Source organism: Moschus berezovskii, chromosome 14 (assembly GCF_049115385.1).
Source record: "Moschus berezovskii isolate FMDL1 chromosome 14, NW_MosBer_1.0, whole genome shotgun sequence".
Lineage (NCBI taxonomy): Eukaryota > Metazoa > Chordata > Mammalia > Artiodactyla > Moschidae > Moschus > Moschus berezovskii.
In genome coordinates, this window is record NC_142473.1 from 88,105,745 (window position 1) to 88,118,113 (window position 12,369).

Below are 12,369 nucleotides of genomic sequence, written 5' to 3' on the forward strand. Positions count from 1 at the left end.
AAGTGGAATCTAGCAGGTTAAACACTCTTCACCTCGTTCTTGAAGTACATCTTCAGATGCCTAGTTTGCTGGAAGGTTCTGTGTTTTCTACCGTGAAACAAACATGGTCGACCCCACCATGGTCTGGCTCCACTAGAGGGGCCCTGGGCCTGCCTTCTTTGTCCCTCCGACCTGCTGGTGCTCACTTCCAGGATGCCTCACCATCCTCTGGCTTCTCAGCTCTTGCGTCTCTCTCCCTTTTTTGGCTGCCCTGGGTCTTTGATGCTGTGCATGGGCTTTCTCTGCTTGTGCTGTGGGCTTCCTTGTGTAAGGATCTCTGCTTGTGCTGTGGGCTTCCTTGTGTAAGGATCTCTGCTTGTGCTGTGGGCTTCCTTGTGGTGTAAGGATCTCTGCTTGTGCTGTGGGCTTCCTTGTGTAAGGATCTCTGCTTGTGCTGTGGGCTTCCTTGTGTAAGGATCTCTGCTTGTGCTGTGGGCTTCCTTGTGTAAGGATCTCTGCTTGTGCTGTGGGCTTCCTTGTGGTGTAAGGATCTCTGCTTGTGCTGTGGGCTTCCTTGTGTAAGGATCTCTGCTTGTGCTGTGGGCTTCCTTGTGTAAGGATCTCTGCTTGTGCTGTGGGCTTCCTTGTGTAAGGATCTCTGCTTGTGCTGTGGGCTTCCTTGTGTAAGGATCTCTGCTTGTGCTGTGGGCTTCCTTGTGGTGTAAGGATCTCTGCTTGTGCTGTGGGCTTCCTTGTGTAAGGATCTCTGCTTGTGCTGTGGGCTTCCTTGTGTAAGGATCTCTGCTTGTGCTGTGGGCTTCCTTGTGTAAGGATCTCTGCTTGTGCTGTGGGCTTCCTTGTGTAAGGATCTCTGGTTGTGCTGTGGGCTTCCTTGTGTAAGGATCTCTGCTTGTGCTGTGGGCTTCCTTGTGTAAGGATCTCTGGTTGTGCTGTGGGCTTCCTTGTGTAAGGATCTCTGCTTGTGCTGTGGGCTTCCTTGTGTAAGGATCTCTGCTTGTGCTGTGGGCTTCCTTGTGTAAGGATCTCTGGTTGTGCTGTGGGCTTCCTTGTGTAAGGATCTCTGGTTGTGCTGTGGGCTTCCTTGTGGTGTAAGGATCTCTGCTTGTGCTGTGGGCTTCCTTGTGGTGTAAGGATCTCTGCTTGTGCTGTGGGCTTCCTTGTGTAAGGATCTCTGCTTGTGCTGTGGGCTTCCTTGTGTAAGGATCTCTGGTTGTGCTGTGGGCTTCCTTGTGTAAGGATCTCTGCTTGTGCTGTGGGCTTCCTTGTGTAAGGATCTCTGCTTGTGCTGTGGGCTTCCTTGTGTAAGGATCTCTGGTTGTGCTGTGGGCTTCCTTGTGTAAGGATCTCTGGTTGTGCTGTGGGCTTCCTTGTGGTGTAAGGATCTCTGGTTGTGCTGTGGGCTTCCTTGTGGTGTAAGGATCTCTGCTTGTGCTGTGGGCTTCCTTGTGGTGTAAGGATCTCTGCTTGTGCTGTGGGCTTCCTTGTGGTGTAAGGATCTCTGCTTGTGCTGTGGGCTTCCTTGTGTAAGGATCTCTGCTTGGGCTGTGGGCTTCCTTGTGGTGTAAGGATCTCTGCTTGTGCTGTGGGCTTCCTTGTGTAAGGATCTCTGCTTGTGCTGTGGGCTTCCTTGTGGTGTAAGGATCTCTGCTTGGGCTGTGGGCTTCCTTGTGGTGTAAGGATCTCTGCTTGGGCTGTGGGCTTCCTTGTGGTGTAAGGATCTCTGCTTGTGCTGTGGGCTTCCTTGTGTAAGGATCTCTGCTTGGGCTGTGGGCTTCCTTGTGGTGTAAGGATCTCTGCTTGTGCTGTGGGCTTCCTTGTGTAAGGATCTCTGCTTGTGCTGTGGGCTTCCTTGTGTAAGGATCTCTGCTTGTGCTGTGGGCTTCCTTGTGGTGTAAGGATCTCTGCTTGGGCTGTGGGCTTCCTTGTGGTGTAAGGATCTCTGCTTGGGCTGTGGGCTTCCTTGTGGTGTAAGGATCTCTGCTTGGGCTGTGGGCTTCCTTGTGGTGTAAGGATCTCTGCTTGGGCTGTGGGCTTCCTTGTGGTGTAAGGATCTCTGCTTGTGCTGTGGGCTTCCTTGTGTAAGGATCTCTGCTTGTGCTGTGGGCTTCCTTGTGTAAGGATCTCTGCTTGGGCTGTGGGCTTCCTTGTGGTGTAAGGATCTCTGCTTGTGCTGTGGGCTTCCTTGTGTAAGGATCTCTGCTTGTGCTGTGGGCTTCCTTGTGTAAGGATCTCTGCTTGGGCTGTGGGCTTCCTTGTGGTGTAAGGATCTCTGCTTGGGCTGTGGGCTTCCTTGTGGTGGTGGAAGGACTCTCGAGCATGCAGGCTCAGGAATTGTAGTGTGCGGGCTTAACTTGCCTTGTGGCCTGTGGGGCCCTAGTTCTCTGACCAGGGATCAAACCCATGTCCCCTGCACTGGAGGTGGATTCTTAAACACTGGACCCCCAGGGACGTCCCTCAGCTCTTGTGTCAAGAATTCCCTGTATTTTGTTACTTCAGTTAAAATAACTAGATAGATTTCCATTTTCTTGACCATGTTTTGGGTGGCACAAGCCCAGATACACTTAACTGACTTGACCACGAATCCTAGTTGTCACAGGTCAGTATAGCTCTGAGATCGTGAGTCTCTTCATTCATAAAAGCACAGTTGAAACACTGTTCATAGTCTTGGTGAAACCCCCGGCGGGACTTGACTTCTGATGCCTGGTGACTGAGCCTGTTCACTGTCCCTTCCTGTCAGTGTTTGTTTGCTTCCCAAAGCAAAGAAGCAAACAAATCAAAGAGGACTTGCCTTCTAATACAAAGACTTGGGATTATGTGATTTTTGAAGAAAGGAGTGTGCAGTGGACAAAGGAAGAATCATTTATTTGACCCTTACAATCCCATTACCTTTGTTGCCTCAAGAAGGTGGCATGTAATAAATGTCAATAAATAAGTATGAAAGATTTAACACCTAACTTAGGAGTATGACGGGTGGTGGTGGTAGTTGAGTCATGTCCGAATCTTTGCAGCCTCATGGACTGTAGCCTTACAGGCTCCTCTGTCCGTGGGGTTTCCTAGGTAAGAACACTGGCGTGGATTGCCTTTCCCTTCTTGAGGAGAATCTTCCTGATCCAGGGTTCAAACCCAGGTCTTGCATTGCAGGTAGATTCTGTACCATCCGAGTCCCCTAGGTAGAACAGACAAAGCCTTACACCCTGCCCCACAGTATCTGCCAGTCTCCAGAGTAGTTCTTTCTCTGCTTTTAGAGTAGGTTAGAGTCCACTGGCTAATTAGGTCCACTGGGAATAGGCCATCCATGCCATGAAAATAGCTCCCTCCTTTTAGTCAGACAGTGGTGATTAGTCTAGTCCTTCTGGGTGGGGAGGGGTTGAGTCCAGGACCCCGCTGGACACCAAATCCCTGGGTGCTCAAGTCTCTTTCCTGAAGTGCATAGTATTTGCATATAATCTGCACATAGCCGAGTATCTTAAATCACTTTAAACCATTTCTAGATTAGTTATGATGCCTAGTACCATGTAAATGCTTTGTAAATAGTTGCCAAATAGTTGGCCAATTTGAGTTTTGCTTTTTGGAACTTTCTGGAATTCTTTTTCCCCTTGAGTATTTTTGCATTGAATCCATACACACAGAACCTGAGGATAAAGAGCGGCCCGTATACTGTGGTAATTACGGTTGGTTCCGTGAGGCCGACACCCGGTGTGAAGAGCGGTTGACTTGCTGTCCTTGGTGGATGTCCCTCGGTGGTTGCAGACATCGCGTTTTGTTAACATCGGGATTGTCTCGAGGCTTAAAGGAGACCTGCTTGGAAAGGCTCCGCGAAGTGCGGGGCACGCAGCACACGCGCAGCCCTGCCGGCTGCCTTCGTCTTTACCGGCAGCAGCGCCGGCGTCTATGGAGCACGCACTGCGCCACGTCTTACCTCGCGAAATGCTCACACCAACTCGAGGAGGTGGCCAAGAGGATAATCCTCGATTCACAGCGAGAGGACTGGGGCTCGGAGGGTAGGCGGCTGTTTAAGGTCGCAGAACTGCTGAGGGTGGAGCTGGCGTGTGCGCCCGGTTTGATCCTAACTTATTTCTTAAACTGTGCTATCTAGATCGCCCCATTCCTGACACATCATTGAAAAGCGCCTTTAGAACAGTACTTATTTTTTTTATTTGGCCATGCCAGGTCTTAGCTGTGGCCCGTGAACTCCTAGTTGTGGCGAGTGCAATCTGGGTCCCCAGGCAGGGGTCGAACCTGGGTCCTTGGATTGGGAGCTCAGAGTCTCAACCACTCGACCACCAGGGAAGTCCTAGCAATACATTTCAGAAAGTAACATACAATAAGTAGGCACTGAGGATATGTCAGCTGCAAACTTAGCGTGCTGATTTAAAAAAGAAAAACGTCTGGATTGGTTCCCTCGGTCAAGAGCATTTCTTGAGCACTCCTTGGAGAAAAGTCCTTCCAGGGAGCCTTGGTTAGAGAACAAAGAAAGAAGACCCGTGGTGTCGGTCAGAGGTCACTGAACCGGTCTCTCGGAATGGTGAGTGGATTCCACCCCTCTACCTGACCCAGGCTGGATACGCATGGACCTGGGAGAAGGTGAGCGTGGTTCTTGCACCCTCACCTGGTCCAGGAGGCGGGGTTTGGATCTGAGAGGCGGGGTTCAAACCTTGGTTTTGCCTCTTTCTGCCGTTCCCGCCGTGACTGACATCCTTGGTTGCTTTAAGCTGCAGTGTGCTCCTGCGTAAAAGGGTAGCGATGGTGACATCACAGCCATGCAGGGAAGGGCCTTGTCTCTGGGACAGGTGTGAGTTAAATCAGGTTTAGTTCTTAAATACTTTATTGTGCGGGGTAATGTCAGTCTCTTTAAAACAACCAGAACACACAGACAAACAGCACTTGAACATTTCCATTAGGCACTTCGATCTCCTGTGCGCCCTTCTCGTCCTGGTCTTTGGTTATCTGGCAAATGCACAAAAAGGAAGTTAACTGCATGTACCTGCTACCATGAGGTAGTCAGAAAGTCGCCTTTGAGAAAAACTAACACTTCCAAGAAAAAACAGACACAAAGTTAGAAGAAGAAAAAAAAAGCTCTGCGATTGGCCAGTTGCCCCTCCTAAAGTCCTGAGGTGTTCTGCGATTCCTTAGTGAGCTGACTAAATCGCTGGTTCACTCAGTCAGAGTCCCTGAAGCCCCTCCAGATGGGGAGGCTACTGAGGACAGAGGGAGGGGGCAGCTTCTGTGGGTGGAGGATAAGTGGAGGTGGCAGTGGAGGCCCCTGACCTGGAAAGTTCTACAGACAGGCTGAGGAGAGAGCCTGGGGTCCAGTTCTCCTATCTGCTGGGCCTTCTAGTCTAGTCAGGTGTCTAGAGCGACTCTGAGCTTGGGGTCCAGCAGTCTCATCCTACCAACTTCCTGCCTTGTCTTCCTAGCACTGAACAGACTTCAGTCAGGATGCTCTTCACGTTATGGAATAATAATATTCTAGGAGATATCTTTCGAGTCATCCAGTCCATTGAATTTGCATTACCTTAGGCTTTTGACTTCCTCTTTTTTAAATTGGAGTGTAGTTGCTTTATGATGCTGTGTTGCGTTTCTGCTATCGGTCAGTCCGCTATCTGGGTCCATACGTCCCCTCCCTGTTGGACCTCCCTCCCACCAGTACCTCATCCCGCCCCTCTGAGGCCAGCACAGAGTGTTGGATTGGCCTCCCTGTGCTGTCAGCAGGTCCCCACGAGCTGTCCGTTTTCCTCACGGCTGTGTGTTTGCGTCAGTGCTGTCTTCCCAGGTCCCCGCACCCTCCCCTCCCGCTGTGTCCACACGTCTGTCCTCCGTGTCTGTGTCTCTGTTCCTGCCCTCACATGGCTCATCTGTACCAGTTTTTAGGCTGCACATATATGCATAGGCTCGGATTACCTTGATATTGAATGGTTTGCCTTGTAAACGAACAGAGATCTTTCTGTCGTTTTTGAGATTGCATCCAAGTACTGCGCTTCGGACTCTTGTTGACTGTGATGACTACTCCATTTCTTCTAAGGGATTCCTGCCCACAGTAGTAGGTATAATGGTCATCCGAGTTAAATTCACCCATTCCAGTCCATTTAGTTCACTGATTCCTAGAACCTCTACGTTCATTCTTGCCATCTCCTATTTGACCACTTCAATTTGCCTTGATTCATGGGCCTAACATTCCAGGATCCTATGCAACATTGTTCTTTACAGCATCGGACTTTACTTCCATCACCACTCACATCCACAACTGGATGTTGTTTTTGCTTTGGCTCCATCCCTTCCTTCTTTCTGGAGTTATTTCTCCACTGATCTCCAGTAGCATATTGGGCACCTACTGACCTGCGGAGTTCATCTTTCAGCGTCCTATCTTTTTGCCTTTTCATACTGTTCATGGGGTTCTTAAGGCAAGTATACTGAAGTGGTTTGCATTCCCTTCTCCACATTTTGTCAGAACTCTCCACCATGACCCGTCCGTCTTGGGTGGCCCCACACGGCGTGGCTCATAGTTTCACTGAGTCAGACAAGGTCCATGTGATCAGTTTGGTTAGTTGTCTGTGACTGTGGTTTCCATTCTGTCTTCCCTCTGATGGAGAAGGATAAGAGGCTGATGGAAGCTTCCTGATGGGGGAGACTGACTAGGGGGGAAACTGGGTCTTGTTCTGATGGGCGGGGCCATGCTCAGTAAATCTTTAATCCAGTTTTCTGTTGACGGGCGGGGCTGTTTCCCTCCCTGTTATTTGACCTGAGGCCAAACCATGGTGGAGGTGATGAGGATGATGAGGACCCCTTCAAAAGGTCCCATGATGCACTGCTGCACTCCGTGCCCCCGACCCTGCACCAGGCCCCCGCTGACCCACGCCGCGGCCAGAGACTCCCGGACACGCACAGGCAAGTCCGGGTCAGTCTCTTGTGGGGTCCCTGCTCCCTTCTCCTGGGTCCTGGGGCACAAGGCTCTGTTTGTTTTGGACTGGATGAAGCACAAGCTGGAATCAAGGTTGCCGGGAGAAATATCAATAACCTCAGATATGCAGATGACACCACCCCTATGGCAGAAAGCAAAGAAGTAAAGAGCCTCTTGATGAAAGTGAAAGAAGAGAGTGAAAATGTTGTCTGAAAGCTCAACATTCAGAAAACGAAGATCATGGCATCCGGTCTCATCACTTCATGGCAAATAGATGGGCAAACAGTGGAAACAGGGAGAAACTTCATTCTTTTGGGCTCCAAAATCACTGCAGATGGTGACTGCTATGACAACCTAGACAGCGTATTAAAAAGCAGAGACATTACTTTGCCAACAAAGGTCTATCTTGTCAAAGCTATGGTTTTTCCAGTGGTCGTGTATGGATGTGAGAGTTGGACCATAAAGAAGCTGAGCACGGAAGAATCGATGCTTTTGAACTGTGGTGTTGGAGAAGACTCTTGAGAGTCCCTTGGACTGCAAGGAGATCCAACCAGTCCATCCTAAAGGAGATAAGTCCTGAGTGTTCATTGGAAGGACTGATGCTAAAGCTGAAACTCCAATACTTTGGCCACCTGATGGGAAGAGATGACACATTAGAAAAGACCCTGATGCTGGGAAAGATTGAAAACAGGAGGAGAAGGGGATGACAGAGGATGAGATGGTTGGATGCCAGTTCGACCCCTGGTCTGGGAGATCCCACGTGCCGTGGGGCAGCTGACCCGTGGGCCACGACTCCTGAGCCCGCTTCTCGAGCCCGGGACTGCAACTGCTGAGCCCCGTGCACAGCTGCTGACGCCCCTGCGTCTAGAGCCGGTGACGCCGCCGCCGTGAGAAGGCTGCACAGCACAGCAGATATAAGAAGTAGAGATAGGAAAGTAGATACGAGGAGAGCTCAAGTTCCTCTCCCCTGCTTTCTTTGACCGTTGCAGAGCCGTGATCAGGTTTTCTTTTTTTTTAAAGAAATGGATTATTCACTGGAAGAATGGGCTGCTGGAAGCTGCATCGTGAGTTGTCTTTCCATTGCATCTCAGGGGCTAATACCCTCCTGTGTGGCATCTTACGAGGTTTCTGTTTGTTGACTGTGGCCGTGTTGGCATGCCCTTCGCTGTGGAGGGCGGGCAGGTGGATGTGGAGGCTTCGGGGTGTCTTTGATGTGAGCAATCCCCGGAGGGGCCGTGGGGCCGGGGCCCCTGGTGCTTGTGAAGACAGAGCTGAGGCTGAACTCAACAAGCGGGCGGCAGAGTCCGTGGGGTATAAGGCTCGCCTCCGAGTACTTTCTTTCTTTGTACTCATTTGGCTACTCCGGGTCTTAGCTGCAGCATGCGGGAGCTTCTACAGCGGTGGCATGGAGACTCTTAGTTTCAGCCCGTGGGCTCTAGTTCCCCGGCCAGGGATTGAACCCAGGCCCCTGCACTGGGAGCAGGGAGTCCTAGCCGCTGGACCTCCAGGGAGGCCCCGGGACTTCCCCATGCACACCTGGCCCAGTCAGGAGCCTCAGAAAGGAGCGGACACGGCCCCGGCTCCAGCTCCTGGGTCCCGGTCGTCCAGCGCGGTCAGCTGCTGGGCGGCGTCTCCCAGGACGCGCCGCCGGGGTGCGGCGGCTCCCGAGCATCTCCCCGCCTCGCCACTGCTGCTCACTCCGGGTTTGCTCTCGCCGTTCACCGTTTTCCTCCTTCCTTTCTCCGTGCGTCGCCCCCTCACTGTGCTTCCCGCTTCCGGAGCGGCTGAGGGCCTGCCCGGCATCCTGACCCTTCCCTCTGACGCTTCCTTGGGCAGCTCCTGGCTCTTCTTGACTCTAGCCGGGAGCCTCCATCCGAGGCGGGCAAGTGTCTCCCCAGGGAGCAGTGAAGACGGAGCTTCGCCAACGGCTGCTGGCACGCCTTTCTCTGCCTGCGGATGGGTGCACGGGGCGCTCCCTGAGGTTGGGGGTCCTCGGAAGGCTTCCCGGGGGCAGCGTCTCCCTCCCCAAGCCCCGGCGCTGGGCGGCGAGCGGGCGAGCGCCTCCCTCGTTTGGGGCCAGGGTCTCCCTCCTGACGCCACGGCTGCGGCCTCTCTGCTTACAGATCGAGGAGACGCGCGTCAACATTGACAAGATCTCCGAGCACGTGGAGGAGGCTAAGAGGCTCTACAGTGTCATCCTGTCTGCGCCCATCCCCGAGCCAAGTGAGTGCTGACCCCCGTGACGCTGGGCCGCCGGCCTCGGTTTCCCCCCGGAGCAGCAGGGGAGGGGCGTGTCCCCTCACGCTCACGTGTGTGCCGTGTCACCAAGCACCCTCCTCACCCTCTCCTGCTCACACTGCCCGGCTGGCATCTGTTTATTTCTTAGGCTGCGCCAGCTCTTGGATGCAGCGCGTGGGATCTGCGCTCTTTGTTGCAGCATGCAGACTCTTTGGTTGGGGCCTGTAGGATCTGGGTCTCTGACCAGGGGTCGAACCTGGGACCCCTGCATTGGGAACGCGGAGTCAGCCACTGGACCCCAGGGACGCCCCCATCACCTCTGCTTTTCACGGTCCCACTTGGCCAGACCTTCCTCTCCTTCGCAACGAGTCCCTCTCATGACTGGCGGGGACTCTTCCTGCTGCTGGCATGCCTCATCTCTGCCCCCGCTTTGGGTTTCTGGAAGGTGCACCTGTGCTGTTTTCTCTGCTTGAAACGCTTCCCCAGTCCCTCCTTTTGGTCCACGAGGTGTTTTTATTCTGTAGGTGGAGGGCAGGGTGCCTGGAAAAATGCCTTTAAAAAATGAGCTCCCTGCGTTCTCCTGATGGCTGTCTGGGGAGCCCCTGGGGATGCGTACTGCCCTGGACGCCTGAGAAAGCACGGCCCCTCCTCCGTGGATTGTTGTCACTGACAGGCGTTCAGTCTCTTCTAACCGATTCTGCCGGCCTCTGTTTACGCAGAAACCAAGGATGACCTGGAGCAGCTCACGACCGAGATCAAGAAGAAGGCCAACAACGTCCGGAACAAGCTGAAGAGTAAGGGCTGAGGGGCGGCAGCGCCGCCGCCGGGGCCGGCCCTCCTGGCGCAGAGCGTGGCGTCTCTGCTTGTGATCTGGGCTCTGTCTCTGGCCTGAGGGATGATAGCCCCAGAGCCTCGCCTCTGGTTGAGTGAGGCGAGAATTGGAGTTTGGGGACGGGAATGGAAGTGTGCTCTCAGCTGCTGAAAGTCTGGTGGCTCGGGGCCCTTGACTCACTCCCTCGCCTTTTCCTGGTCCCGTTTCCTCCCCCAGCACCTGCAGACGTGGGAACAGTGATGTTAGTGATGTGAGGATGCCAGACAGGTTAGTCTGCAGGCATCTCCTGGGGACCAGGTGTATCACCTCGCATCACGCCCACTCCCGCCCCTCAGTTCGGGCAGTGTTCTGTGCAGCCACTGTCATAGATTCAGTTCATCTGGGAGCCCAGAAGCTTCTTTAGGTCCGTGGCTGTCATCTGCATTCTCGCCCAACTTACTGTCTTTGGTGATGAGTGCATGCTGCTGCTCAGGGAGAGAAAACGGCGTCGCTGAGCCTGAGGTATCATTTCTTCGCCCGCTTTGGACCGTACTGCCTGTTTTCGTGGGGGCACAGTGCAGGTTTCTGCTGGCCACTTCCAGTCCAGCAGTGAGCCTGTGCCTGCCATCTGCGTATTCGTGCTTGATTTTCACGTTGGCATTGCGAGGTGGGCCCTGCAGCACACCCATTTTTCCAGACCGGAGAACAGGAACACTGAGGGCACATGGCTTTTCCAGGGTAACACACCGGGACGTGGCAGGGCAGGGATTTGAGCACGGGTCTCTCAGTGACGGGGACTCGTGCTGTTAACTGCTGTGCTGAGACGTGGCCAAGGGAGACCCTGGAGTGAAGGTCGTGGAGTGCATGTCCTGGGGCTCAGACGTGAGCTGGCTTGAGACAGGACCTGCCTGCTGCTAGTCTCCCGGGCTGGTGTGTGTGTTTGAGAGAGAGGAAGCTGCACTGCACAGTGAGTTTCTTGGAGGAGAGCAGGGGCTGTGTTGCTGGAATAACCTTCTCTCCCATCCAGGCATGGAGAGGCATATTGAGGAAGATGAGGTGCGGTCGTCGGCAGACCTTCGGATTCGGAAATCGCAGGTGAGATTCTCCTTGGCCTAACAACCATCTATCCCAATCTTTAAATTTTTTTTTTCCCTTAGCTGTGGAGTCTTTTTTATTTTTAAATATTTATCGAAGTAGAATTGATTTACAATGTGGTGTTAGTTTCAGATATACACAAAGTGATTCAGTTACGACATGCACACACGCACATGTGCATTGCTTTTTCAGACCCTTTTCCATTGTAAGTTATCACGAGATATTGAATACAATTCCCTGTGCTGTACAGTAAACCCCATTTTGTATACAGCACTGTGTGTCTGTTAACCCTATATGCCTAGTTCATTCCCCACCATAGAGGTACTCCTCTACCAAAGTTACCAAACTTTGGTAACCAAGTCTGGTGTCTCTGTTTTGTACATAAATTCATTTGCATTAGTTTTTAGATTCCACGTATTTAATACCAGTGATGTTTTATGACATTTGTCTTTGACTCACTGCTTGTCAGTGAGATACTCTCTAGGTCATCCACGTTGCTGTGAATGGCCATATGTCATTCTTTTGCATGGCAGAGTAGTATTACATTGTATACATGTGTCACATCTTCTTTATCCACTCCCCTGTTGATGGACACCGATTGGCTCTTGTGAATAGTGCTGCGGTGAACACTGGGGTCTGTGTACCGTTTCTAGTCAGCGTTTTCATCTTTTCTGGATCTGTGCCCAGGAGGGGGATTGCCGGATCATACGGTAGCTCTGTTTTTCGTCTTTTAAGGCACCTCCCTCCTGTTCTCCGTAATGACACCAATTTACATTCCCCCCAACAGTGTAGGAGAGTTCCCTTTTCTAGCTGTGGATCTTTAAAAACAAACAAGCGGACCTTATTTGGAACTCAGTGTGAAGAACTGGTGGAGGGGAGCTGCCCAGGTCGAAGTGGGGGACAGGGCTGAGAGCAGCCCTGGTGGCCCCTCTCACACGGTCCTCTCAGGAGGCACCTGAGGTTCCTAGGGCACAGAGGCCGGTGTAGTGAGCCTCCCTGGTTTACAGGAGAGGAAACCGAAGTCTTCTCTCTCTTGGTCGTCAGTTGTCCAGCTTGGAGTCAGGCTGTTTGGCGGTCATCAAAGATATGATCCTTGTCACTGAAGAACAGGCGTGATGTTCCAGTGTCACAAGGAAGCTATGACATAGGACCCGCAGGAGAGAGGGTGGGAAGACGAGATCAAATTCTTGTGCTCCCAGCATCGGAAGAGCCTGGAAGGACTGAGGCGCCCAGAGGAGGCTGGGCCTTGGATGGGCAGGAGGCCGACATGGGCAGGCTCAGGGAGAGGTTGTCCTTGGAGGCATGCGGGCAGGAGTGGTCTGTGGAG

At 52.7% G+C, this 12,369-nt stretch overlaps 1 protein-coding gene across 4 annotated transcripts in view; it reads left to right on the top strand.

Moving 5' to 3' along the window:
* STX3 (syntaxin 3) overlaps positions 1–12,369 on the top strand; it is a 49,167-nt gene that overhangs the window by 23,307 nt on the left and 13,491 nt on the right. For 3 of the 4 annotated variants that reach the window (XR_008685662.2, XM_055424198.2, XM_055424200.2), the window contains exons 3-5: positions 9,022–9,121; positions 9,856–9,930; positions 10,975–11,042. Coding sequence is in view for 3 of the 4 variants with exons in the window: in XM_055424198.2 (XP_055280173.1) it covers positions 9,022–9,121; positions 9,856–9,930; positions 10,975–11,042 (243 nt within the window). In the remaining variant the exon portion in view is untranslated. Of the gene's footprint in view, positions 1–3,023; positions 7,963–9,021; positions 9,122–9,855; positions 9,931–10,974; positions 11,043–12,369 lie in introns of those variants that run through there. The other variant, XM_055424199.2, reaches the window with a different exon arrangement.